This window comes from Gossypium arboreum, unplaced genomic scaffold, assembly GCF_025698485.1.
Source record: "Gossypium arboreum isolate Shixiya-1 unplaced genomic scaffold, ASM2569848v2 Contig00202, whole genome shotgun sequence".
NCBI lineage: Eukaryota > Viridiplantae > Streptophyta > Magnoliopsida > Malvales > Malvaceae > Gossypium > Gossypium arboreum.
The window spans coordinates 40,800-67,500 of NW_026440319.1; the positions used below are offsets into that span (position 1 = coordinate 40,800).

The window sequence follows — 26,701 nt, forward strand, 5'->3', positions numbered from 1 at the left end:
AAAAGGATTGAGCCGATTCTATTATCTATATTTTGATAGATATATTTTATCTAGATACAAGATCTTAAATACAAAATAAAAGACTAAACACAACTCAAATTTTCTCCTGGGTCCATAATTAATCCTATGTGGATCCTTAGGATTGAGTGTATTCTTTTCTATCCTATACCACGGTTTCGGATCATGGATCGAGCCAAGCATCACAACTTCTTCTACCCATCCTGTATGTTGTCCTTTTGGCTCCGTGTTGGAATAGAAACTTATTGTATTAGTAGACAGATTTTACGAAAAGGTTCTTGATGGAGAAAAATTTCTTTTCAATTTTTCAGTGCGGATTTTACAACATGGAAATCACTATTTCTAATTGAAAATTATATTTCTAATTCAAAAGAAAAGAGCTCTATCCTATCATATATATGAACTGCTACTCTAGGTTCTCACAAAGAGAATCGTTTCTTTCAATATTCACTCATTGTTCGTTAATAACCCTAGTGATTGTATCTAGTATGCGTATTCTGATGGAAATAAAATATTCAATTGATTTTTCATCGAATGACTATTCATCTACTGTACTTTCATGGAAATAGAGGCAAGCTCTATGGAAAATCATGGTTCAATTTGATCTTGTCTAAGGAGAATTAGAATACAGATGTGGGCTAAGTAAATCAATGGATAGCCGCCTTGGTCCTGTTGAAAATACTACTGTAAACGAAGCCCGACTAGAAATGATACGGATAAAAACATTCATGATTGTAGTGACAGCTCTAGTTATTACAGTAAGGTTGATCATTTAGTTGACGTCAAAGACATTCGAATTTCATTTCTGATGACACCTTTTTAATGGGATAATCAGGACCGTTATTCCATATATTTTGATAGTGAAAATCAAATTTTTGAGCTTAACAATGATCATTCTTTTTGAGTGAACTAGAAAGTTTTTTATAGTTATCATAATTCTAGTTATATGAATAATGGATCGAAAAATGATGAGCCCACTATCATTTTAACTTGTATGATAATGATACTAACTGTGGTTGGAATAATCACATTAATAGTTGTATTGACTCTTATCTTCGTTCTCAAATCTGTATTGATAGTTCCATTTTAAGTGGTAGTGACAATTCAATGATAATTATATTTATAATTACATTTGCGGCGAATTGGAAATAGTAGTGAAGGCAAAATTTCGATATAATAACTCGTGAAAATGGTAATGATTTAACTCTAAAGAAAGTTCTAATGATCTCGATCTATACAAGGATTGTGGGTTCAATGCGAATGCGAAAATTGTTATGGAGTAAATTATAAGAAATCGCTTAATTCAAAATGAATATTTGTGAACAATGTGGATATCATTTGAAAATGAGGAGTTCAGATAGAATCGAACTTTCGATTGATCCAGGCACTTGGGGTCCTATGGATGAAGACATGATCTCTCTGGATCCCATTGAATTTCAGTCTGAAGAAGAGCTTTATAAAGATCGTATTGATTTTCAAAGAAGACAGGATTAACTGAGGCTATTCAAACAGGCACGGGTCAACTAAACGGTATTCCTATAGCAATCAGGGTTATGGATTTTCAGTTTATGGGGAGTATATGGGATCTGTAGTAGGCAGAAAATCACCCGTTTGATCGAATATGCTACCAATAATTTTTACCTCTTATTCTAGTGTGCTTCCGGAGGAAACGCATGCAAGAAAGTTTGAGCTTGATGCAAATGGCTAAAATATCTTCCGCTTTATATGATTATCAATCAAATAAAAAGTTATTTTATGTATCAATTCTTACATCTCCTACTACTGGTGGAGTGACTGCGAGTTTTGGTATGTTGGGGATATCATTGTGCTGAACCCAATGCCTATATTGCATTTGCGGGTAAAAGAGTAATTGAGCAAACATTGAATAAAACAATACCGGAAGGTTCACAGGCGGCTGAATATTTATTCCATAAGGGTTTATTCGATCAATCGTACCACGTAATCCTTTAAAAGGTGTTCTGGTGAGTTAGTTCAGCTCCACGGTTTTCCCTTTGAATCAAAATTCAATCAAGTAGAGTCTTAAGTGAAATTTTTTATTTGTAGTGAAAAGGTAGTTAGTTGGTTTATCAGAATCAAAGTCAAAGCCCGCGTAATGGGCTTTGACTTTGTGTTCAAAAATTGTCGAAAACAAATTATGTGGATAATTTATTATCATTATCCGATATTACTAATGAGTAAACCTCTAGCAACAAGATAAAAAGCGAATTTTCCTTCTGTGAAATGAAATTCGAATTTGGAGAGACAAATAAAACAATTTTATCCTCCTCTATTGCGTATGTATATAGAATTTAAATAGAGAAAAATAGAATAGAAATATAGAGTTTTGCATCTTTCTATATCTCCGAAAATTCTATTTTACTAATAATCCCTGTTCTTGGATCGGATTCTAACGAATCGAATCTTTCGACAATTTGTAATAAACTCTTTCTTTATTAAATTCAAAAATGCAAATTAGAAGACAAGAACAATAGAATAATAAGAAAAGTAAGAATAAAGTAAGATAATAAAGAAAGTGGATTATCTTATCATATATCTATTTTATTTGATTTAAAAGATGGGCAAGTCCTTTTATTTAATTCTACATTCCTTGCACTTATTAGATATCTATTAGATATATAGATTCGCTTAGATATACTTAGTATTTAGATATAATTAGTATAATATACAATTATAATATAATCGTTATAAGATATATTTCTAACTAAACAATATAACAATAACAGGTACAAATATTAAATTGAAATACCCATTTTATGACAACTTTCAGCAGTTTCCCTCTATTTTTGTGCCTTTAGTAGGCTAATATTTCCGCAATTAGTAACTTCTTTATCTTTGTATGTCAACGCTCCTTAATTTCCAGGAATTAGTCACTTCAACAATCTTCGATGGTTATATGGGTATCAAAGTACGAACAAGATGGATGTTTGTTGTCCCAACCATTTCTCTTAGTTCCGATCCCGATAAAGAATCATTAATAACAAAGTTTTCGTGTTGTTGATTCCTAGGCGTAGTGCTTCTTCCTCTATGCCTATTGGTACTAGTGTAGTAGGGTTGACCCACAATACAGACCCATAGGTGTAACCTTTCGCTCAATACTCGAATCAACAATTGAAGCATCTGAGGTTGCATTAATCGAGGATACGACAGAAGGAATTGCTTTATTTATAAACTTCACCTTCAACAAGCGTAGATTTCTTTTGTTTTCAATAGCCTTTTTCTATTCTGAATAATGTCTTTTTCCTAAGACTGAGAGTGGTAAAGTAAATAAAAAGTAAATAATAAATAAAGAATAAAGAGAATAAAGTAAAATATATATATAATAATAATCAAATCGCACCATCTCTGTAATAAGTAAATGCCTCTTTTCTCCTGAAGTTGTCGGAATTATTCGTAATAAGATATTGGCTACAATTGAAAAGGTCTTATCAATAAAATTTCCATTTATCTGCGATCTAGGCATAGGTAGCAATCCATTCTATAACTCTTTTCATTACCCCTCGTGAGAAAATAAAATGATCTCACAAACAAAGGAAGTGTACAGTACGAAATAACATAAAAGTAGACCCATTCCATTTTAAAAATTCTTCGAGCAGAGGCTAAAGAAAAAGTGATAAAAAAAGTGATGAAAAGTTTTCTATTTTTATAGCAAGTTTCCTAGTTAGAATTGATATTGTTCGTACCTATCGAACAATCTAATATAGTAACTCGCTATTCGCTCGGGTATCAGCCATAATAATTATGTAGGAGATGGCCGAGTGGTTCAAGGCGTAACATTGGAACTGCTATGTGACTCTTGTTTACCGAGGTTCGAATCCTCTCTTTCCACCTTCACCTAATTCGCCAATGTAACTGACTACAATGTATCAAATAAGAACATATACTAAAAAATTAGACCCTTCTTTAGTTCTCTATTCCCAATTCCTTTTAATATGGAATACGTAAAATAGCATGGGGATGAAAATCTCCTTGTATCTATCATACATGAATAGGAGAAAATCTCGAATCAAACCCATTCCCCTGTCTTCCTTTACTTAACCTTAACTCAGGTGAAAAGGGGGCAGAACCCTTGTTTTGTTATTTTAGTTAGGTTTAAGTCTGACGAGAATAATATTCTACGACAAGCAATTCATTTATTTTCAAACCAACCCATTTCCTATCTATTATTTGATTGACTAATCCTTTATATTGTAATGTGTGAAAGGTCAAATGTTTTGGTAATTCCTCATTGGTGGATGAATCAAGATAATTTTGAATCAGAGTTCTAGATTTTTGTTCATCCCTCGCTGAAATAATATCTCGGGGTTTGCAGCGATAACTTGGTATATCTACTGTACGCCCATTAACTAAAATATGTCTATGGTTAACTAATTGACGGGCTTGAGGAATAGTCGAAGCCATACCCAATCGAAAAAGGATGTTATCCAACCGCATTTCAAGTAATTGTAGTAAAACCTGACCTGTTGACCCTTTGGCTTTTCTGGCAATACGAACGTATTTAAGTAATTGTCGTTCTGTAAGGCCATAATGAAAACGCAATTTTTGTTTTTCTTCTAAACGAATACGGTATTGAGATTTTTTACCGGGGCGCGATTGGTTTCTAAGATCGCTTCGGCTCTAGGCCTTTACTAGTTAGTCCCGGTAAAGCCCCCAGACGGCGTATTTTTTGAAACAGGCCCTCGGTAACGTGACATAAGGACTCCTTATTAATTTGAATTTTATTGAAATTTCATAAACCGAAATTAAAACTGAACTAAATGAAGCGAAATCGACTGAAGGATTGTACTACAAATAAATGAGATGAATTGGATCAATATCCATACTTTACTTTTTGTTTTTGTATTGTATATAATGTATACAAAATAGAAATAAATATATATATAATATATAAAAATAATATTAATATATAAATATAAAAATATATAAAATATTTAGATATAAAATATTTAGAATATATATAATAAAATAGATATAATATATAAATAAATTGAATATAATATTAAATAGATAAATAAATTAAACCAAAAGAGTTTCCCTTTTTTTCTTGATTTATTCTGCAAAGATCTAACTCCTCAAATTGATCCCTAATTGGAAGTTTCGACGAGATAATAAACAGATTGTTGACCTTTGGAAAGAATTGGAAAGAAAAGGGGAAAAAGCTTTTTCACTGTTTGTTCTTTGATTTCAAAAAAAACATTCTAAATTATGTAAAAAGGCAAAAGCAAACAAATAGGAAAGCCGGTATCGGAATCGAACCGATGACCATCGCATTACAAATGCGATGCTCTAACCTCTGAGCTAAGCAGGCTCAAATAATAGAAATTTGGTATCCATAGGGATTCAGCAAACTATTAGATCTTATCTATTAACTATCTATTAGTTATTCATAATTAATATGAATTATTAATATGAATTAGAGACTCAATTTAGAAAAACTAGAATTTTTCTAATTTTTAATGCCATACTTAATATAAACTTAATATAAATATAACATATTTAATATAATAATGGTAGATTCAATCTAATATTCTAATGTTGATAGAATCTAATAATTCGATTTAAATTAAAATTTTATATATATATTTATTATTTATCTATATATTTTATATATTTAATATATTTAATATCTTTTTATATCTTAGTTATATTTCTTTTATATTAATATAGTAATATTACTAATATTACTGACTCCATTTTATTTTCTAGTTTATTTTATATTTTAGTATATTTTACATCTAAATTATATAGAAATAGAAAATTTTTATATAATTTCATTTAATCGATCGATTTAATAGATTTAATCTAGATTAAATTTATTTCTATTTAGTTTAGAGTTCTAAATAGAGATAATTAGAGTCAAAATCTTTTTATGCAGTTATATATTTTATGATTATATAAATGAAACGTTATAAGTCTAGATAATTAGAATGAAACTCTTTTAGACTCAAAAATTTGAATTATCTTCGAATTCGAAATAGAAATGAATGGAATAATTAGTTCTAGTTATTAAATAGAAATAATTAGTTCTAGCTATTATACTATAAAAAAATAATTAATTTCATTTCATTTTTAATAGATAAATTCAATTTTCATTTTATTTTTTAGTTATTATGGTTATATAGGATAGTCTAATAATAAGAATAAAAATGAAATTAAAGAAAAAGATGCAACCCATAGAAATGAAATCCAGATCATAATGAGACTCCTTTCTTTTGTTTTCATTCATAAAGACAGAAGCTAAGACGAAAAAAGAATCGACCCTTCAGTATTCCACCAAATTGCCTGAAAACTGAGAGTAAGAGGGACATATATATGTTATAAATACCCATCTATATTGAATTGCGAATACAGAAATGATAAAATATTTTGGACCAAATAAAATTAATATGGGTCTCCGATAGAGACGAAAACGGATAAACAAACAAGAAAATAGGTAAAGACCCTTCGATATAAGAATCTGTATCTATATCTACTAAATTCAACGGTTTCGCATAAAAAGCAAATAAATAAACGAAAGAAAATAAACAAATGAAAGAAGGGAAAGGAGGAGAAAGGGAAGGAGGGCATCCTAATGAGATCCTAATCTCAAGACACAAAAGGGGATATGGCGAAATTGGTAGACGCTACGGACTTAATTGGATTGAGCCTTGGTATGGAAACCTACTAAGTGATAACTTTCAAATTCAGAGAAACCCTGGAATGAAAAATGGGCAATCCTGAGCCAAATCCTATTATTTTATTATTTTACGAAAATAAACATGAACAAAGGTTCAGCAAGCGAGAATAAGAAAAAAAGGATTTGCTTGTTTCTATTCTTTCTCTAGGAATTGCTTTTACCGCATTCAAAATTCAAAACAAAATATGTATATTGTGAAGAAGACTATTTGTCTTTACCTCTTTTTTTTTCATTTTTCAATCTAAATTGGACTAAATTGGGGGGGGGGTGTAATTATATTCCTATTGTCAGTGTCAGATTTAAATGTTACAGAATAGGTTTTGTTTTCTAAATTCAATTTGAGTAGATACTAAACATAAGATAAGTAAGTGGAGAATAGAAAGGAAGGATAAATTAAATGAGGGGAACAAATAATTACAGGGAGTATTCTTCGTCTTTCTAGCCTTCGACACAAGAAAAGGGTGTGTAAAATTCCTTTTCTTGTGTCGAAATAATAACAATTCCGGGACCCGTTCGTCAAAGATTTCTATTCTTAGTTTCGATTTTTCCAGATTTTTCAGAACCCTTTATTTTTTCGATTTACTTATAATAGAATAAGTAATAAGGATAATATAATAAGTATAAAATAAGTCGAAATAAGTATAATATACTAAGTAATGGACAACCAAAAAAAAGAGAAGGAATCCTTACCGATTTTTTTTGATAAAATAGAATCAAGGCGATAAACTTATAAAATAATTTCAAACTTTGATGAAATACTAAAATAAATCGAGTAAGGTTAGACTAGTCTAGAAAAGGTTTGAATCTGGTCGACAGAAAAAAAAAGAAATATTAAATATATATTGTATTGTGTCATCCAATTGAGTGATTCCTTTTTTTCTTCTAACCTTGAAAGTATCGATAGATACTATCGAAGAGCAGATGCTATGAATCAATTAATTGAAATTGAGTTCATTTTTCAGAAAAATCATCAGAAAAAGTGATCCATTTGTTGTCATTTATACGACCAAAATATTATGATCATGATCATTAAGAATTCAACAGGACCCTTCCTCGCGAATCAGACAAAGAAAGTAGAGGCGGGCCCCGATGAGTTCTTACACTTTCATGCCTATAACTTAGTTCGTCCCATTATCCATTATTCCATATTACAGGGACGAACCCAATCCAGAATATGAACCATAAAAGAAAATACCTATTAAACCGATCACAGGAATACCAGTTACCGTACCTATTATCCAAAGAGGAATCCTTCCAGTAGTATCGGCCATTTATCCCGCTTCCCTCCGCATTTCATCAAGTGGTCATGCTAAAGACATAAACAGTCATAGATAATTATGAGATACAATCCTTCCGAATGGGATAAGAGAATTCCTACTATTATTTAGTATTCTACTACTCTTTTTTTTTCTTAATTGAAGAAATAATTGGAAAATAAAACAGCAAGTACAAAAATGAGTAATAACCCCCAGTAGAGACTGGTACGATTCAATTCAACATTTTGTTCGTTCGGGTTTGATTGTGTCATAGCTCTATAATTAATTCGAATTAGGTTTATCGTTGGATGAACTGCATTGCTGATATTGACCCCAAAAAAGAAACGGTAGGTACAGCTAGTCCGTGAACAGCCAACCATCGCACTGTAAAAATTGGATAGGTTCGATCTATGGTCATTGGGTCCTCCTAAAAAGATCTACTAAATTCATCGAGTTGTTCCAAAGAATCAAAACGGCCAGTTATTAATGGAATTCCTTGTCGGCTCTCTGTAAAATACTCGTTTGGACGAGGGCTTCCAAACACATCATAAGCTAAACCTGTGCTGACGAATAACCAACCCGCGATGAATAGGGAAGGTATAGTAATACTATGAATGACCCAGTATCGAATACTGGTAATAATATCAGCAAAAGAACGTTCTCCTGTGCTTCCAGACATGCCGAGCTCCACATATTCTTGTAGGGGATCGATTCCGTAAAAGATGGGATCAGTAAATGGGAATTCACCGAAACTAAATCTTTGTGAGATCGTCAATATTGTACCAAAGGTATTTTTAGAGTATACCGAATCAGTATAGCTATCCTTCTTCTGACACAGCAACGCAATTTCAAACAGTATATCGACGTGAAGTGCTAGATAATTTCTTTCTTCTTCTTGCTTGTCGATGTATAACCAGGTATCATGCAATAGAAAATTCCTCAAATTCCTGGAGGTATTGGCTTGGGCCTAGAAACGGAAGATCAGGTAACCCGTGAATCCAACGAGTTGGTTTATAATAATTCATGAAGGAAATTATCATATTTCCGCAAGTCAATTAGATGCGAAATATAAAAATTGACTTTTTTCGTAGTTGCACAAGAGGTTTTGTTTTTTGTTGGAAGCCCTCTTTTTTTTTTTATTTTTATTTTAAGGAATTGCTTAGTCGTCTAGTAACAAGTAAGAGTAGTCGTTAGATATAGATAAAAAAAAAAGAGCAAGGAATAAAAAAAAATTCTACTAATCAATATTTGTGAGGCGGCCTTTCTTGTATTCTTGTATTAGATCCAAAGGTTTTTTCTTGACCTAACTACAAAGATGATGAATCGATTTCTTTTTCTTTTCTACTCTTGTCCTGCCGCTCTATTTTTGTGAATACCATTTATAATGATTGATGAAGCAAAAAATTTCAATTGAACTTATTATTTCAATTGGTATTTTTGCTTATCCCCCTCTCGTTTAAAAATTGAAACTTAGGTAAGTGCTTTATAAACATATGTATAAAAAGAACATATTTCATTTAGCTCCTTCATGCCTACTATAACTAGTTATTTCGGTTTTTACTAGCGGCTTTAACTATAACCTCAGCTTTATTTATTGGTCTGAGTAAGATACGACTTATTTGAAAATTAATTCAATGAACGAACAATTCATAAAAACAAAGCTTTCTGCCCTATTCCATATATTCTATAGCTCCTTACCGTGTTAATTATCAATTATTAGGTATTGATATTCATGGGCAATAGAAATTAATATTTAGGGATAGATATTACCTTTCTTTTTCTCCTTTCAAATAAATTGAAATGATTGAAGTTTTTCTATTTGGAATCGTCTTAGGTCTAATTCCTATTACTTTGGCTGGATTATTCGTAACCGCATATTTACAATACAGACGTGGTGATCAGTTGGACCTTTGATTAATTAACATACCCTTTTTTTGACTGACCCCTTTAATTCTTAAATTTTTTAATTTCAATTTATTTAATAATTTGAATTTAATAATTTAATCCAAGGAGGTCAAATTCGAATTGCTGTTCAATTTTTTTTTTCAGTTCGGTGTAATTTTCGACCTAACAAGAGCGGAATCGCGCTCTGTAGGATTTGAACCTACGACATTGGGTTTTGGAGACCCACGTTCTACCGAACTGAACTAAGAGCGCTTTCTTAATAAATAAGACTGTAAAAAAGAGGATTCTTTTATTTTATAACCCCAATACATCGCGCACAACTATACTATCATATATCATATATAATATGAGAAAACGATAGATTATGTATGCTTAATTTTAATCAATCTAAAACGACTCCCTCGTTACTGCTCAAAGGAGAAGTAATAGGTAGGGATGACAGGATTTGAACCCGTGACATTTTGTACCCAAAACAAACGCGCTACCAAGCTGCGCTACATCCCTTTCAATTGGCCTACAATGTCATTGTAGAGAATCCCTGTCTTGTTTTCCACACCCTTATTTCATCTATTGATATACAAAACGGATCTTTCCATTTCCTCTTTTTGGTCTCATATCATATAACAACCATATAATGAATAATAAATGAATATTTTTAGCGGGAATTCTCAGGCGGAAAGGGACCTATTTTGTTTTGCTGTTTTAAGAAAGGAAAATCTTATCTATCGAATCATTGTACATTTAAATTTGAATTTTGAATTAGGAATTCCGGGTACAAATAGACAAATCCAAGTGGTCTTTAACCACACATACATGCGATTATATATGTATTACCATAATGTAATACGATAAAGAAGGAGGATTTTAAATGCGAGATCTAAAAACATATCTTTCCGTAGCACCGGTACTAAGTACTCTCTGGTTCGGTTCTTTAGCGGGTTTATTGATAGAGATCAATCGTTTCTTCCCGGATGCGTTAACATTCCCTTTTTTTTAATTCGAGTTATTGTCGCGGGACGGGGCGAAAAAGATTAGATCGAGATACAATCAAATATCTGTGACTACTCTCTCGCCCCCCCCCTTTTTTTAGTTTTTTTTTAGAATTAGATAAGAATTAGATAAAATAAATAAGGAAGGTAGAACGAAAAAAGTGGATTCAACCTCACCGAAACTCGGGTTCAAGCTCCAATTAAATTACTAGTAGAGCGAAAAGAGAAATGTGGCTGGAACAACAGTATCCTACAAGATACTTAAAGAAAATACCGTACGGTGGTTTGATTCTAAATAGAGTTCGAAATCGTTGTATTACTTATTCTTATTATTTACTATAAATCTATATTGATTTACTATATTGATTGCAACAAAATCTTTCAAGATTTGGTTTTGAGTTAGCAACTTTTATTTCTTTTTTTTTTCATTCCTTTCTTCTTCGCTTTTGATCGGAAAATAGAAAAGTTGGGTGAATTAAAAACTCAAAGGAGGTTCATGGCCAAGAGTAAAGATGTCCGAGTAACGATTATTTTGGAATGTACCAGTTGTGTTCGAAACGGCGTTAATAAGGAATCAACGGGTATTTCCAGGTATATTACTCAAAAAAATCGACACAATACGCCCAGTCGATTGGAATTGAAGAAATTCTGTCCTTATTGTTACAAACATACAATTCACGGGGAGATAAAGAAATAAATCGAATCAAGTGCTCGTATGTCACCACTTCCCGAGAATATGAAAATATGACATTAGGTATATAATATATTAAGTATATAATTAGTTATATAACGCATATTTTCTTTCTATATTATTAATATTATTTATTTAAATATTATTAATATATTTTAATTTATATATATTTAAATTATATATTGAAATGATAAATAATAATAAAATAAACAATACAATAATAAAATAAACAAACCAAATCCTATTTATTATATTAATTCTATAATTTGAATTTTCAAAATAGGATTTTAGAAATAGAGATAGGGATAGGATTCTTTTTAGAAATATTAGAAATAAGGAATAAAGAAATCATGGATAAATCCAAGCGACTCTTTCTTAAATCCAAGCGATCTTTTCGTAGGCGTTTGCCCCCGATCCAATCGGGGGATCGAATTGATTATAGAAACATGAGTTTAATTAGTCGATTTATTAGTGAACAAGGAAAAATATTATCTAGGCGAGTAAATAGATTGACCTTAAAACAACAACGATTAATTACTATTGCTATAAAACAAGCTCGTATTTTATCTTCGTTACCCTTTCTTAATAATGAGAAACAGTTTGAAAGAAGCGAGTCGACCACTAGAACTACTGCTCTTAGAACCAGAAATAAATAGGCTTACCCCTTCAAAAGAATCGAATCCGGTTGGGGAAGAAAAAAAATATTTTTTTTATTGAGCGTCTTCGCTCATCTTGTTTTGATGACCTTATCAGAATCAGAATTTTTTATCATATTAATTTCTACTCTACCTTCCCCGAGTTCATTCTCGAGGGAACCCCATTTCATTTAAAGCATTTCGTTGGATTCCTTCCGATCTCCTTATTTTCTAATCTCGTTGGAAATCATATAAAGACAATTCCTATTTGAGATAGCTATTTGTGCAAGTATTTTACGATTCAGAAGCAACTGTTTCTTGTACAGATTGTGTATTAATCGACTATAACTATAGGATACCCCCAACCCACGAATTACTGCATTTATTCGAGTGATCCACAAACGACGAAAATCCCTTTTTTTCCTATCTCTATCCCGATGAGCCGAAACCAAAGCTCTTATTCTTTGTTGAGTAATAGTTCGAGTAAGTCTTGAATGAGCCCCCCGAAAGCTTGATGCAAATAAACTAATTTTTTTTCGACGTCTACGAGCTATATATCCCCGTTTAATTCTGGTCATTGAATAAAAGAAATTTTGATGAATAACTAATTCTTTCTTTCAGTTATTCTTTTCTAGTCTATTAATAACAAAACGGATTCTTCCAATGTATAAAATAAAAATTCCAATGGCTTTTGCTACTCTAACCGTCCCGACCACGATTTTTCCTTTTTTCTAGGCATTTCATTTCGCCTTGAAATAAGAAATTGTATTGATACTAGGTATCAAAAAAAGCATATTAACTAAAATAAAGGAGTAAATAGAAATGGATAAATAAATAGTGGGTTCCATCGTTTCTATGGTTACTTCTTAAACGGTGAGGTCCTCTCTATACACCGGAGCTCATTCCTTCATTTAATTGGTAACTTGTACAGTTCACACTCTTCGGCTCTACTCATAAATTTTCCAGTAATAGATCTTTCACAACGAGATCTATCTTATACAGTAACGGTATGTAAGGATGAGGATTAATTGGGCAGCTGACCCTGTTAGTCCGTTCTTTGCAAGAGTCGAAGCATAATCTTTTTGCTTTTTAAATAGGATTTTCCCCGCTTAATGGATAAGCATTTGCTACCAATGGGGAATTTTTTCTCATCTTAAATTCTAAGATTGGATTTGCGCCAATGGAAACCATAAATTTCATACACAATAGAAGGATATGGTAGATCTAGCTTTTTTAGATAGTGAACGGACGAACCCCATTCTATTCACTGGTACGGATCGTTGATACTGAAAAAGTTGTTTCTTTTTTCTCAGCCCATGATCTGAACAAGTCGCACATACACCCTAGTACATGTTCCTCGGCGCTGAGGACATCCCCAAAGCAGGGGATTTCGTGACATTTCTAATTGGCTGTCTTGCATTTCTAATAAGTTGTTTAATAGTTGGCATACTGAATTATATACATAATAGACTGGTTTAGATCGATCCTAACCAGATGATTCTGAATTACTTCTTTTTCTATTTAATAGATTAATAAAATATTAACCCCTTAGGCTTTAGGCTTAAGTTAAGAAGGAAAGGAAGAAGAGGGATTAAATCAATCTTAATTAAATTGTGGATTGGTGTTAAATCGTTGCTATTGCTATTTGTTATTTAACTTATTTAACCGCTACAAGATCCACAATTCCATGAGCTTGGGCTTCTGTTGCTGACATAAAAACATCTCTTTCCATGTCTTCGGATACAACCCATAGGGGCTTGCCCGTTCTTTGTACATAAACCCTTGTGAGGCTTTCGCGAAGTTTCAGTAGTTCTTCCGCTTCCAGGATAAATTCTCCTGTTTGTGCCTCATAAAAAGAACTAGCAGGTTGATGGATCATTACCCTGATGATATAACATAATAAAAGGTTCTTCTAACTCACATAATGAGGCGAGAAGAATAGCTAAAAATAGCTAAAGAATAATAAGAAAAAAAGATAGAATTGAACAACCGTACAGGCATTTTTTGTGCATTGCATACGGCTTTACAATGGAATTCTCTTTTTTCTTTCATCGAAAAAAAAAAGAGAAAATAGAGAGCGTCTATTAGACCCAGATCACTAAATAATCCAATTACCACCCTTCTTTTTTTTTTCGGAAAAGTTCAAAAATACTATGATGGCTCCGTTGCTTTATATATTTATTTCGTCTGTGATTCAGCAATCCCAAAGTTTCTTTTTTTTTTCAAAAAAAAGAAAGAAAAAAATAGTCTTTTTTTTTCGTACTCTTTTATTTTATAACATAAATATTGTTATAAATATTGTTAATAGCCTCTGGTGTGAAAAGAAAAAAAGTTTGTGACGCTGAGATGGGCCCACGAAAGCTAAGATAAAATTGGAAATGCCCTTTCTCTCATACTACTCTTTCGATACATAATCTAATGTTTTGAAAAAAAAAAGAAATCAAAAAAAATATCATATCGAATTCGAAGTGCCATGCTATTATTACTTACTAATTCATATTTCATATGGCGAAGGCATAGTCTTCTTTTTTCTTTCCATCAAATAAAAAAAACTCATTGGCGCCGAGCGTGAGGGAATGCTAGACGTTTGGTAATTTCTCCTCCGGCCAGGAGAAAAGATCCCATTGAAGCAGCCAATCCCATGCATATTGTATGCACATCTGGTTGCACAAATTGCATAGTATCATAAATAGCTACTCCGGGTATTACCCATCCGCCAGGAGAGTTTATAAACAAATACAGATCTTTGGTATCATTCTCTATACTGAGATATACCATAAGACCAATAAGTTGATTCGAGATCTCGCTATCAACCTCTTGGCCTAAAAAAAGTAATCTTTCTCGATAAAGTCGGTTGATTAGGATAAAATTGTATCCCTTAGTAGCCGTACAGGCACCTTTTGATGCATACGGTTCAACAAAAATTGCGAAAAAAAAATCAATGTGTAGATTCCAGCCATCCTTCGTTTTTCTAGTGTGCCTTTTCTAACTTCTAATTTCTAACGAAGGGCTTTTCTTACATTTTTAAATAAAATGAAATTAAAGAAAGATAAGTTTTGGCCCGTTTTCCTATAATCTATAATATAGAAAAATTCGCTAAACTTATCGCACAAACTTTTCATTGATCTATTTTTTTTCATTGGGATTCAATCAAATCACGATGTCATTTTCTTGTTCCTGAATGGGTTTCATCAATTTTTTATTCAATTTTTTTAGGTTTATGCTCTACTCCGAGTAAAGATCCGCCCGATTTTGATTTGCGCATATAGGACAAATGACCCAATACCACATCTTTTTGCTATGATTTCATTTCCTTTTTTATTTTAATTCCTTTTTCTTTCATGTTTTCCGCCAAATATTCAACGTATTTCTCATATTATTCGATTGATTAATAGTTTGAAATCGTTCTTATTTCTATTTCGAATTTGTAAATAAAAAAGATTTATGATTATGATATAGGTGGTAATCATAAATGTATTACCAATTGGGTTTTTTCTAAACGGAGCCTGGATGCTTCATTTTTTCGGTCCAACCAAGCCAACCATAAATCATTCTAATTGAAAATATTAATCTGGATACCCCCCCAAAAAAATGAAATGGATCTCTAATTGCACTTCATTACACTTCACGCTACAAATTTTGATAATTCAATCAATCTTTTTTGGGCGAAACAGAGGATATCTCGATCGGGCGAGAGAACGGGGGAATCCCATATGACCCAATATATTTGACAAGTCGCACTATACGTCAACCCAAACTGCATCTTCCTCTCCCGGATTTCGAAAAGGAACTTTTGGAACACCAATAGGCATTAAAGGAAAGAAAAGAATTAAATACTATATTTCACTTTGATCTGGAAGCGTAATAATGGTCTTAATAATATTGGCCTCATATTTTATACATAGATAGAATAAGGCCATAAAATATAAAATAAAGAAAGACAGAATGAATGAAAGAGAATTCTTACCAATAGGTCCTTTGAATGATGAACAAATAGGGATACGTTCATTCATAAAAAATAGGATCAACCCCCATTGCGTATTGATACTTATCGGGTATAGAATAGATCTGCTTCTCTTTTTTCTTCTGAGCCGAATTCTTCCCTTAATTACTAATGGAATAGAACAAATATTAATCCTTTCTCCGAAAGAATCCACCCAAAAGGGGAGGTATTCCAATGCAATAAAGTTACATAGTGTCTATTTTTCGTTGATAAAGGGGTATTTCCATGGGTTTGCCTTGGTATCGTGTTCATACTGTCGTATTGAATGATCCCGGTCGCTTGCTTTCTGTTCATATAATGCATACGGCTCTGGTTGCTGGTTGGGCCGGTTCAATGGCTCTATATGAATTAGCCGTTTTTGATCCCTCCGATCCCGTTCTTGATCCAATGTGGAGACAAGGTATGTTCGTTATACCCTTCATGACTCGTTTAGGAATAACCAATTCATGGGGCGGTTGGAGTATTACAGGGGGGACTATAACAAATCCGGGTATTTGGAGTTACGAAGGTGTGGCCGGAGCACATATTGTGTTTTCTGGCTTGTGCTTCTTGGCAGCTATCTGGCATTGGGTATATTGGGATCTAGAAATTTTTTGTGATGAGCGCACAGGAAAACCTTCTTTGGATTTGCCCAAGATTTTTGGAATTCATTTATTTCTCTCAGGAGTGGCTTGCTTTGGCTTTGGCGCATTTCATGTAACAGGATTGTATGGTCCTGGAATATGGGTGTCGGACCCTTATGGACTAACTGGCAAGGTCCAACCTGTAAATCCGGCGTGGGGCGTGGAAGGTTTTGATCCTTTTGTTCCGGGAGGAATAGCCTCTCATCATATTGCAGCAGGGACATTGGGCATATTAGCGGGCTTATTCCATCTTAGTGTCCGCCCGCCCCAACGTTTATACAAAGGATTACGTATGGGAAATATTGAAACCGTCCTTTCCAGTAGTATAGCTGCTGTCTTTTTTGCAGCTTTTGTTGTTGCCGGAACTATGTGGTATGGTTCAGCAACTACCCCATCAATTATTTGGTCCTACTCGTTATCAATGGGATCAAGGATACTTCCAGCAAGAAATATATCGAAGGGTTAGTGCTGGGTTAGCCGAAAATCAAAGTTTATCAGAAGCTTGGTCTAAAATTCCTGAAAAATTAGCTTTTTATGATTACATTGGCAATAATCCGGCAAAGGAGGATTATTCAGAGCGGGTTCAATGGACAACGGGGATGGAATAGCCGTTGGGTGGTTAGGGCACCCTATCTTTAGAGATAAAGACGGGCGTGAACTTTTTGTACGTCGTATGCCTACTTTTTTTGAAACATTTCCGGTTGTTTTGGTAGACGGAGACGGAATTGTTAGAGCGGATGTCCCTTTTAGAAGGGCAGAATCAAAGTATAGTGTCGAACAAGTAGGTGTAACTGTTGAGTTCTATGGCGGCGAACTCAATGGAGTGAGTTATAGTGATCCTGCTACTGTGAAAAAATATGCTAGACGTGCTCAATTGGGTGAAATTTTGAATTAGATCGTGCTACTTTGAAATCCGATGGTGTTTTCGTAGCAGTCCGAGGGTTGGTTTACTTTTGGGCATGCTTCGTTTGCCTTGCTTTTCTTCTTCGGACACATTTGGCATGGTGCTAGAACCCTGTTCAGAGATGTTTTGCCGGTATTGATCCAGATTTGGATGCTCAAGTGGAATTTGGAGCATTCCAAAACTTGGAGATCAACTACAAGAAGACAAGTAGTCTGATGCAAGATTGCTTTGTTATTTTTTGCTTCTACTTCTATTTGTGATTTGCCATAGGCTGCTGGAAAAATCTTGATTTAAATCGCTGCCTTTTCTTTGATTCTTGTTCTTTCTTTATTCGGGAGATGATTCCAAATAAACAGGTACGGAAGCTATAATTGTAAACCACGATCGAATTTATGGAAGCATTGGTTTATACATTCCTCTTAGTATCTACTCTAGGGATAATTTTTTTCGCTATCTTTTTTCGAGAACCGCCTAAAATTCTAACTAAAAAAATGAAATGATTTTTCATTATCTCAATTGAAGTAATGAGCCTCCCAATATTGGGAGGCTCATTACTCAATTAATCCCATGTTCCTCGAATGGATCTCTTAATTGTTGAGAGGGTTGCCCAAAAGCAGTATATAAGGCGTACCCAGTAAAACTTACAAGTAAACCAGATATAGAGATGGCGACTAAGGTTGCTGTTTCCATTATTATATAATTTCAAGATCACAATGGGTCTATGATAAGATTGTTTATTTACAGCGGAATGATATACAAAGTCAACAGATCTCACTGAATACAAAATAAGATTTATGGCTACACAAACCGTTGAGGGTAGTTCTAGATCTGGTCCAAGACGAACTGTTGTAGGGGATTTTTTGAAACCATTGAATTCGGAATATGGTAAGGTAGCCCCTGGATGGGGAACGACTCCTTTGATGGGTGTCGCAATGGCTTTATTTGCGATATTCTTATCTATTATTTTGGAGATTTATAATTCTTCCGTTTTACTGGATGGAATTTCAATGAATTAGATTCACAAGAATCACGAAGCCTCGCGTTTCAATACAAAAATTGAAACTTTTAGTTCTCGGATTTTTTAGCCCCATTCTATTTCGGTAGTTCGACCGCGAAATTTATTTGTTTCTGTATTTCCGGAATATGAGTGTGTGACTTGTTATAATTGATCCTATTGATAGTACAGAAAATGGGTCTGTCATCTTGATCGAGATAGTTTTATCCCGTCGGATAGTCATTCTAGTATCTGGAGCACGGAATATATGAAATGGATCACAAAGTATTTGAACTATGATTCATACTTAATATTCAAACCTCGCGGCCGGACTCAAAAAAAAAATTCAAAGAAAGAGTTATATTATTTATAAATCGAAAGATTTTTTATTCTTTCAAACTCTCATTTAGTTTATGCTTATTTTGATCAAAGGACAAACCTTTCTTTTCTTTGTATTTTTATTTATTATATCTATTCTATTGATTGAATAAGTGATGATCCAATGGTTCTTACTCAAAGAATCTTTGGACTTAGTTTGAAGGTTTTATTGAATCATCGCGGTTCTGGTATGAATCTGAAGTTTCAATTGATTCATAGGGTCTTAACAAGAGAATTCCTATCAAAAAGAAAGAAAACAAGAATAAAGCCACATTTCATACAAAGAACAAATCAAAGCAAAGAAAAAGAAATAAGTAGGTAAATAGAAGATTCAAGAGGCCTGTAACGATCAACATAAAGACGACTGCGCCGACTTGATTTTTTGGCATTATAATTACAACTACAACAAAGAGCTTTCGGATTTTCACTCTTTTGTGTCTTCAGATAAAATTGAATGAAAAGATTAAGAAGTTTCAAACTTTCTATTCCATATCCGTTTCAGCTAATACTTGGGTGTTTTTGTTTGAGCTGTACGAGATGAAATTCTCATATACGGTTCTCGGGGGGGGGTCCTCTTGGTTTACCTATCTCAATAAAGTCTATGATTGGTTCGAAGAGCGCCTCGAAATTCAGGCGATTGCAGATGATATAACTAGTAAATATGTTCCTCCTCATGTTAACATATTTTATTGTCTAGGAGGAATTACGCTTACTTGTTTTTTGGTACAAGTAGCTACAGGATTTGCTATGACTTTTTACTATCGTCCAACCGTTACTGAGGCTTTTGCTTCTGTTCAATACATAATGACTGAAGCTAACTTTGGTTGGTTAATCCGATCAGTTCATCGATGGTCGGCAAGTATGATGGTCTTAATGATGATCCTGCACGTATTTCGTGTCTATCTCACTGGTGGTTTTAAAAAACCTCGCGAATTAACTTGGGTTACAGGCGTGGTTCTGGGTGTGTTGACCGCATCTTTTGGCGTAACAGGTTATTCCTTACCTCGGGACCAAATTGGTTATTGGGCAGTCAAAATCGTAACAGGCGTTCCGGAAGCTATTCCGGTAATAGGATCGCCTTTGGTAGAGTTATTACGTGGAAGTGCTAGTGTGGGACAATCCACTTTGACCCGTTTTTATAGTTTACACACTTTTGTATTACCCCTTCTTACTGCTGTATTTATGTTAATGCATTTCCTAATGATACGTAAGCAAGGCATTTCTGGTCCTTTATAGAGAATATAGACCATAGCTATATTGTAACCAATAATTTATCTTATTACTTGGGGGAGGAACAATAGTATTTCATTGCTACAAATATGGATTATTGAAAAAAAAAATAAGACATGTATTTGGATATTTCCTTTCAACTACAACAATATTCTAGTATTTATTTGACATGAATAGTTGAAGGAATTCCCCGAAGAAAATGGATTATGGGAGTGTGTGACTTGAACTATTGATTGGGCCGTGCAGAAATATGCCTTTATCTGCTACATTGGAATTCACAACCAAATGTGTCTTTGTTTCAACCACCGTGTAAGCCCCATACAAAGGATAGGCTGGTTCGCTTGAAGAGAATCTTTTCTATGATCAGACCTGACGATGTTGTGTATAAATAGGGCTCCGTAAGATCCAGTAGAATAAGTGATTTGGCATAATCAAAATTAGATTTTAGTTTTTTTTTTACTTTCTTATCTTAATAGTATGAAAATGCATTCATTTCTTCTGCATCGACCCGATTTAATTATACTATCGGAGTGAAACAAGGGATCTAAAGAAGAGCAAAGGCTAGACTATATTAGTAACAAGTAAATCCTTTGTATGTAAAAATCTCGATATATTTTTGGGATAAAGGTGAATCGCAAGGCCTAAGACGACCCATAAAGCACTTGATCACGATCAATTTTGTACGCCTACTTGGGTATTGAGCATTTACCTGTAAAAATGAAATTCCTTGGAATGTATAATTGCAACTCCGTAAAATGGAATCAGGTAACTTTTTCTTACATATGGAACCATTCATATATGTGGGGATAACATATAGATTTATTTTAAACATATAGAATATAGATTTATTTTATAGGTATCCGTTTGTATCCATTTGATTCGATTGACTTTTGCTTGAGCCGGATGATGAAAAATTATCATGTCCGGTTCCTTTGGGGGATGGATCTAGAAAAATTCACCTATCCTAATAACAAAAAAACCTGACTTGAACGATCCTGTATTAAGAGCTAAATTAGCTAAAGGTATGGGTCATAATTATTATGGGGAACCCGCATGGCCCAATGATCTTTTATATATTTTTCCAGTAGTAATTCTCGGTACTATTGCTTGTAACGTGGGCTTAGCGGTTCTAGAACCTTCAATGATTGGTGAACCCGCGGATCCATTTGCAACTCCTTTGGAAATATTACCTGAATGGTATTTCTTTCCTGTATTTCAAATACTTCGTACAGTACCTAACAAGTTATTGGGTGTTCTTTTAATGGTTTCAGTACCCGCGGGATTATTAACAGTACCGTTTTTGGAAAATGTTAATAAATTCCAAAATCCATTTCGTCGTCCAGTAGCGACAACCGTTTTTTTGATTGGTACTGCAGTAGCCCTTTGGTTGGGTATTGGAGCAACATTACCGATTGATAAATCCCTAACTTTAGGTCTTTTTTAAATTGAATCAATTAAAAAAAAAATATCATGATGTGCGTATCTAGGGAGTAGTCACTTCAAAGGCAAAGTGAATTCTCCCTAGATACATTTATTCAATTCTGGTCCGAATCTATGGATTGTGCTGAAGGTTCAAAATCCATTGGATTAAAAATTTTGATAAATCAATTTCGAAATGCTTTTTCTACTTCTTTTCTAGAATGCCCAATATTTGTTTTACATCTTCTATGCGAAAGTGTTCAATTTTCATAAGGTCTTCTCGACTGTTATTCAAAAGGTCCAATAATGTATGTATATTGGACTTTTTGAGACAATTATAGATCCTGGGAGGCAATTCTGATTGGTCAATAAAAATATATTTCAATGCTATTTCTTTTTTCTTTTTTGTTAGTTTAACTAATCTATCATGAAACGGAAAAAAAGGTAAAGTAACATCGTGTTGATTGTTTTCTAAATGTAAGTTTTCTTCTTCCGTATGTAGAAAAGGAATAAATAAATCAATCAAATTACGAGAAGCTTCATGAAGTGCTTCTTTCGGAGTTAAACTTCCATTTGTCCATATTTCTAGAAAAAGTATCTCCTGTTTTTCATTATCATTCCCATAACAATGAATACTATGATTCGCATTTCGAACAGGCATGAATACAGCATCTATAGGATAACTTCCGTCGTGAAAGTTCTTTGGCGTTTTTATACCGTATCCTCTATTTCTCTCGATTTGTAATCCAATACACAAATCAATTGGTTCGGTTAGGCTGGCTACATGCTGTGTATTATCAACGATTTCCACAGAAGGTGGTAAGATGATGTCTTGAGCAGTTACATATCCGGGACCCTTGGCACAAATAAAGGCGTTACGAGTTCCATACAAATTCCTCTCAATACAATTTCTTTCAAATTCATTAAAATTTCATGGACTGATTCTTGAATACCTACTATGGTAGAATATTCGTGGGGTATTTTCTCAGATTTTGCACGTGTAATGCATGTTCCTTCTAGTTCTCCAAGCAAAGCTCTTCGCATCGCAATGCCTATTGTGTCGGCTTGGCCTTTCATAAGTGGAGACAGAATAAAGCGTCCATAATAAAGGCGCTTACTATCTGTTCTTGATTCAACACACTTCCACTGTCGTGTCCGAGTCGAAGTAGAGACTTTTACTTTCTCTCGAACCATAGTAATATTATTTTATTTGATCAGATCATTGAATCATTTATTTCTCTTGAAATCTCTTTAGTGTTTATTTCTACACGTCTTTTTTAGGAGGTCTACAGCCATTATGTGGCATAGGGTTACATCCGTACGAAACTTAATAGTATACCACTTCTACGAATAGCTCGTAATGCTGCATCTCTTCCGAGACCAGGACCCTTTATCATAACTTCCGCTCGTTGCATACCTTGGTCTACTACTGCTCGAATAGCATTTCCCGCTGCGGTTTGAGCAGCAAAAGGGGTCCCCCTTCTTGTACCCTTGAATCCACAAGTGCCGGCGGAGGACCAAGAGATTACCCGACCCCGTACATCTGTAACAGTAACAATGGTATTGTTGAAACTTGCTTGAACATGAATAACTCCTTTTGGTATTCTACGTGCACTTTTCCGTGCACTACTGCGCCCATTCCTACGTGAACCAACTTTTGGTATAGGTTTTGCCATATTTTATCATTTCATAAAGATAAGTCAGAGATATATGGATATATCCATTTCATGTCAAAACAGATCTTCTATTTTTATTTGTTTATCGCTTTCTTTAAGATTAGTTTCTTTTCTTTCAGGAGTTCTTTTTAGAATAGAAAGATTATCCTTGTCTTTGTTTATGTCTCGGGTTAAAACAAATTACGATAATTCGTCCCCTCCTACGGATTAGGCGACATTTTTCACAAATTTTACGAACGGAAGCCCTTATTTTCATAGTTGTTATTCCTTAAATTTTTCCGAATTCGCTTATTGGAAGAAAATAAGTTTCTTGAAATTTGAATTGGATCCCCCCGAAAGAAATCTTGAAGTTGAAAAAACTACCTAATCGTTCGAATCCTTGTTGCGAAGTCTATAAATTATACGCCCCCCTGGTTGAATCATAAGCACTTACTTCACTTTTGTTGACTCTATCCCACGTTGGTAAAACTCTCCCGAAACATAACCTAAAATCAGATCTTCATTATCTAAAGGAATCCAGAGTGGGAGTGATTTACTAATTAAATTAAACCTTCATGAATCCATTTTTTTGTTCTTTTATTCCAGGTAAAACTTCCTTGACGTATCAACTACCGTAGGGCAGGAGGAGTTCTATTAGACAACCCGTGCTTTTTCTTTTTTTTTGCACAAATGGAGAGTTTCGGATACAATTCGTATACCGGACAGATTACCATATAGAACACAAAATTTCTCCACCGATTCCTTCTAGTCGAGCCTCCCGGTCTGTCATTATACCCCGAGAAGTAGAAAGAATTACAATCCCCATCCCGCCTAAAATCCTAGGAATTTGTTGATAGTTAGAATAGATTCGTAGACCTGGTCGACTGATCCGTCGTAAATTTAAAATAGTTCTATGTGGTCCTTTTCTATTCCGTCTATGTCGTAGGGTTAAAACCAAAAAATATTTGTTGCGTTCCCGATGTTTCCTTACGTTATCGATAAAACCTTCTCGTAAAAGTATTTTAACAATGTTTTCAGTGATGTTAGTAGATCCTATTTGAATCGTTCCTTTTCTATTCATATCAGCATTTCGTATAGAGGTTATTATGTCAGCAATAGTGTCCTTACCCATGGTAAACTAAAATTTTTGTTGCTCCCGAATTTTGATATAACCAACGTGGTCTTTTTTTTTTACTTAGTAAAGGTATATACGTGAGACACAATCTACTAATTAATCTATGCCATTTAAATACTCTAAATACTCTAACTATACTTGGGTCTCGTCTTATAATACCTCGGGAGCTAATGAAACTATTTTAGTGAAATTTAACTGTCTCAATTCCCGGGCGATCGCACCAAAAATTCGAGTTCCTTTTGGATTTCCTTCTTGATCAATGACAACGGCAGCATTGTCATCATATCGTATTATCATCCCGTTGTCGCGTTTGAGTTCTTTACGAGTACGTACAATTACAGCTCTGATCACTTCTGATCTTTCTAGAGGTGTATTTGGTACTGCTTCCTTGATCACAGCAACAATAACGTCACCAATATGAGCATATCGGCGATTACTAGCTCCTATGACTCGAATACACATCAATTCTCAGGCCCCACTGTTATCTGCTATATTCAAATGGGTCTGAGGTTGAATCATTTTTGAAATCTCTTTTTTCAATGTAACAAAGGACGAAGAAAAAAAGAAATATTGTTTGTCAAAAAAAAAAAAGGAAACTCGCAATTGTTTTTTTATTCCCAAGACAAGACTTCTTTCCTTTGGTTCTATATTCCTATCCTGAAATAATGAATTGAGTTTTTATAGGCATTTTTGACGCCGCTATTGAAATAGCCTTTCTGGCTATATTTTCGGCTACTCCGCTCATTTCATAAAGTATTCTGCCCGGTTTAACGACAGCTACCCAATACTCGGGAGATCCTTTCCCCGAACCCATACGTGTTTCTGTAGGTCTTACCGTAACGGGTTTGTCTGGAAATATACGTACCCATATTTTTCCACCACGGCGTACATTTCGTGTCATTGCGCGGCGCCCCGCTTCTATTTGTCTAGATGTAATCCAAGCGGGTTCAAGTGCTTGAAGAGCATATCTACCGAAACAAATCCGATTACCTCGATAAGATATCCCCTTCATTCTTCCTCTATGTTGTTTACGAAATCGGGTTCTTTTGGGGTTATAGTTGATGGTTGTTGTTTATGAATTCCATCTCTACTACAGAACTGGACATGAGAGTTTCTTCTCATCCAGCTCCTCGCGAAAAAAAATGAATAAAAAAATATTTAATTCTTAATCTTAAGATATACGGGTAGTTAATGAATAATTGAATCTTGGGATTCTTTGCTTTGCGATTTTATCTGATCTATTAGAAATTTGTATATCTTGTTTGGATCTATTGGATATATATATAAGTATAAGGAATTAAACACGGATTCTATTTCTAGATAATGTCTTATCTTGGTTTTGTTATAATGTTATAACGAATCTTTATTTTGTTTTTTATCATATTCATATCAGATTCAGATCGACAAAAATTGAACAATCAAATTAAACTCAAATTTTCGCGGGCGAATATTTACTCTTTTTCTAGTTCAGTTGTCAGGTTAACCCATGACCTCTCAGAATCAGAATAAAAAGAAATGCAGTGGTCTCTGGTTTGTTCCGCCATCCTCCCCGATAAATCATTAGGATTCGTTTTCAATAGAATCCTCTGCATTCACGGGTTCCGTCGTCCCCATCGCTCTCGATTAATGCTTAGGTCTGAATTCTCCAATGGAGCCTTAATTTATTAATATTTATTAATTTAATTTTTTAATTTAATATTTATTTAATAAAATAAAATAAAATTTCTTCTTGAGTCAACCTTCTCAGTCTTTATTGACTTAAGTTAAGGCTCTTGATTTTTTCTTCAATGAACAGATATTCATCTAATTATTGATGAATCTCTATTGATGCTCTATTACATTGCTCTTTATGAGATGCTTCATAGACCTTACATATTGGAATCCTATATCATTTCATTGCTATTTCTGTTTCTCTCTTTCTCTCATCCTTCTATTTATCCACATACTTTTTATTTTGCTTCACAATTTCGATCTATTCATAATCAGATTGGTTTTGTCTTTTACTTAATGCAAAAAAAATTCAGTTGCTATAATGATATGACCAATATATCATATCTTGACTGATTCTTTGGATCCAGATAATCCGAAGCGATGAGTTGGTTATTAGTGCTATAGTTATTAGCTTATACTGTGGTCCGCCCATTTTTTTTGAATCCTAAGCCTAAAAAACCC

The 26,701-nt window shown here is 33.8% G+C and overlaps 2 protein-coding genes, 3 non-coding genes and 3 pseudogenes across 5 annotated transcripts; 1 reads left to right on the top strand and 7 right to left on the bottom strand.

Annotated features, from left to right (window-relative positions):
• Positions 1–5,271: 5,271 nt before the first annotated feature.
• TRNAT-UGU (transfer RNA threonine (anticodon UGU)) lies at positions 5,272–5,345 on the bottom strand. The gene has a single exon. It is a non-coding gene; the product is annotated as a tRNA-Thr (tRNA).
• A 4,706-nt stretch (positions 5,346–10,051) lies between these two features.
• On the bottom strand, positions 10,052–10,125 carry TRNAW-CCA (transfer RNA tryptophan (anticodon CCA)). Its single transcript has one exon. It is a non-coding gene; the product is annotated as a tRNA-Trp (tRNA).
• A 178-nt stretch (positions 10,126–10,303) lies between these two features.
• TRNAP-UGG (transfer RNA proline (anticodon UGG)) lies at positions 10,304–10,377 on the bottom strand. Its single transcript has one exon. It is a non-coding gene; the product is annotated as a tRNA-Pro (tRNA).
• A 6,027-nt stretch (positions 10,378–16,404) lies between these two features.
• Positions 16,405–21,766, top strand: LOC128288327 (photosystem II CP47 reaction center protein-like; annotated as a pseudogene).
• Positions 19,298–22,933, bottom strand: LOC128288323 (DNA-directed RNA polymerase subunit alpha-like; annotated as a pseudogene).
• On the bottom strand, positions 22,337–24,230 carry LOC128288326 (30S ribosomal protein S11, chloroplastic-like). Its single transcript, XM_053024841.1, has one exon. The coding sequence runs from the start codon at positions 23,413–23,415 to the stop codon at positions 23,050–23,052; it is 366 nt and encodes a 121-aa protein (XP_052880801.1). The 5' UTR covers positions 23,416–24,230; the 3' UTR covers positions 22,337–23,049.
• Positions 24,231–24,679: 449 nt separating this feature from the next.
• Positions 24,680–24,991, bottom strand: LOC128288331 (50S ribosomal protein L14, chloroplastic-like). Its single transcript, XM_053024843.1, has one exon. It carries the CDS (start codon positions 24,989–24,991, stop codon positions 24,680–24,682), a length of 312 nt encoding a protein of 103 aa, XP_052880803.1.
• A 294-nt stretch (positions 24,992–25,285) lies between these two features.
• The window catches only part of LOC128288324 (30S ribosomal protein S3, chloroplastic-like), a 2,970-nt pseudogene continuing 1,554 nt past the window's right edge, over positions 25,286–26,701 (bottom strand).

What these genes read in the sequence shown, in the direction of transcription:
- LOC128288326 (XM_053024841.1), bottom strand. Translation starts at nt 23,415, where the DNA reads ATGGCAAAACCTATACCAAAAGTTGGTTCACGTAGGAATGGGCGCAGT.
- LOC128288331 (XM_053024843.1), bottom strand. Translation starts at nt 24,991, where the DNA reads ATGTGTATTCGAGTCATAGGAGCTAGTAATCGCCGATATGCTCATATT.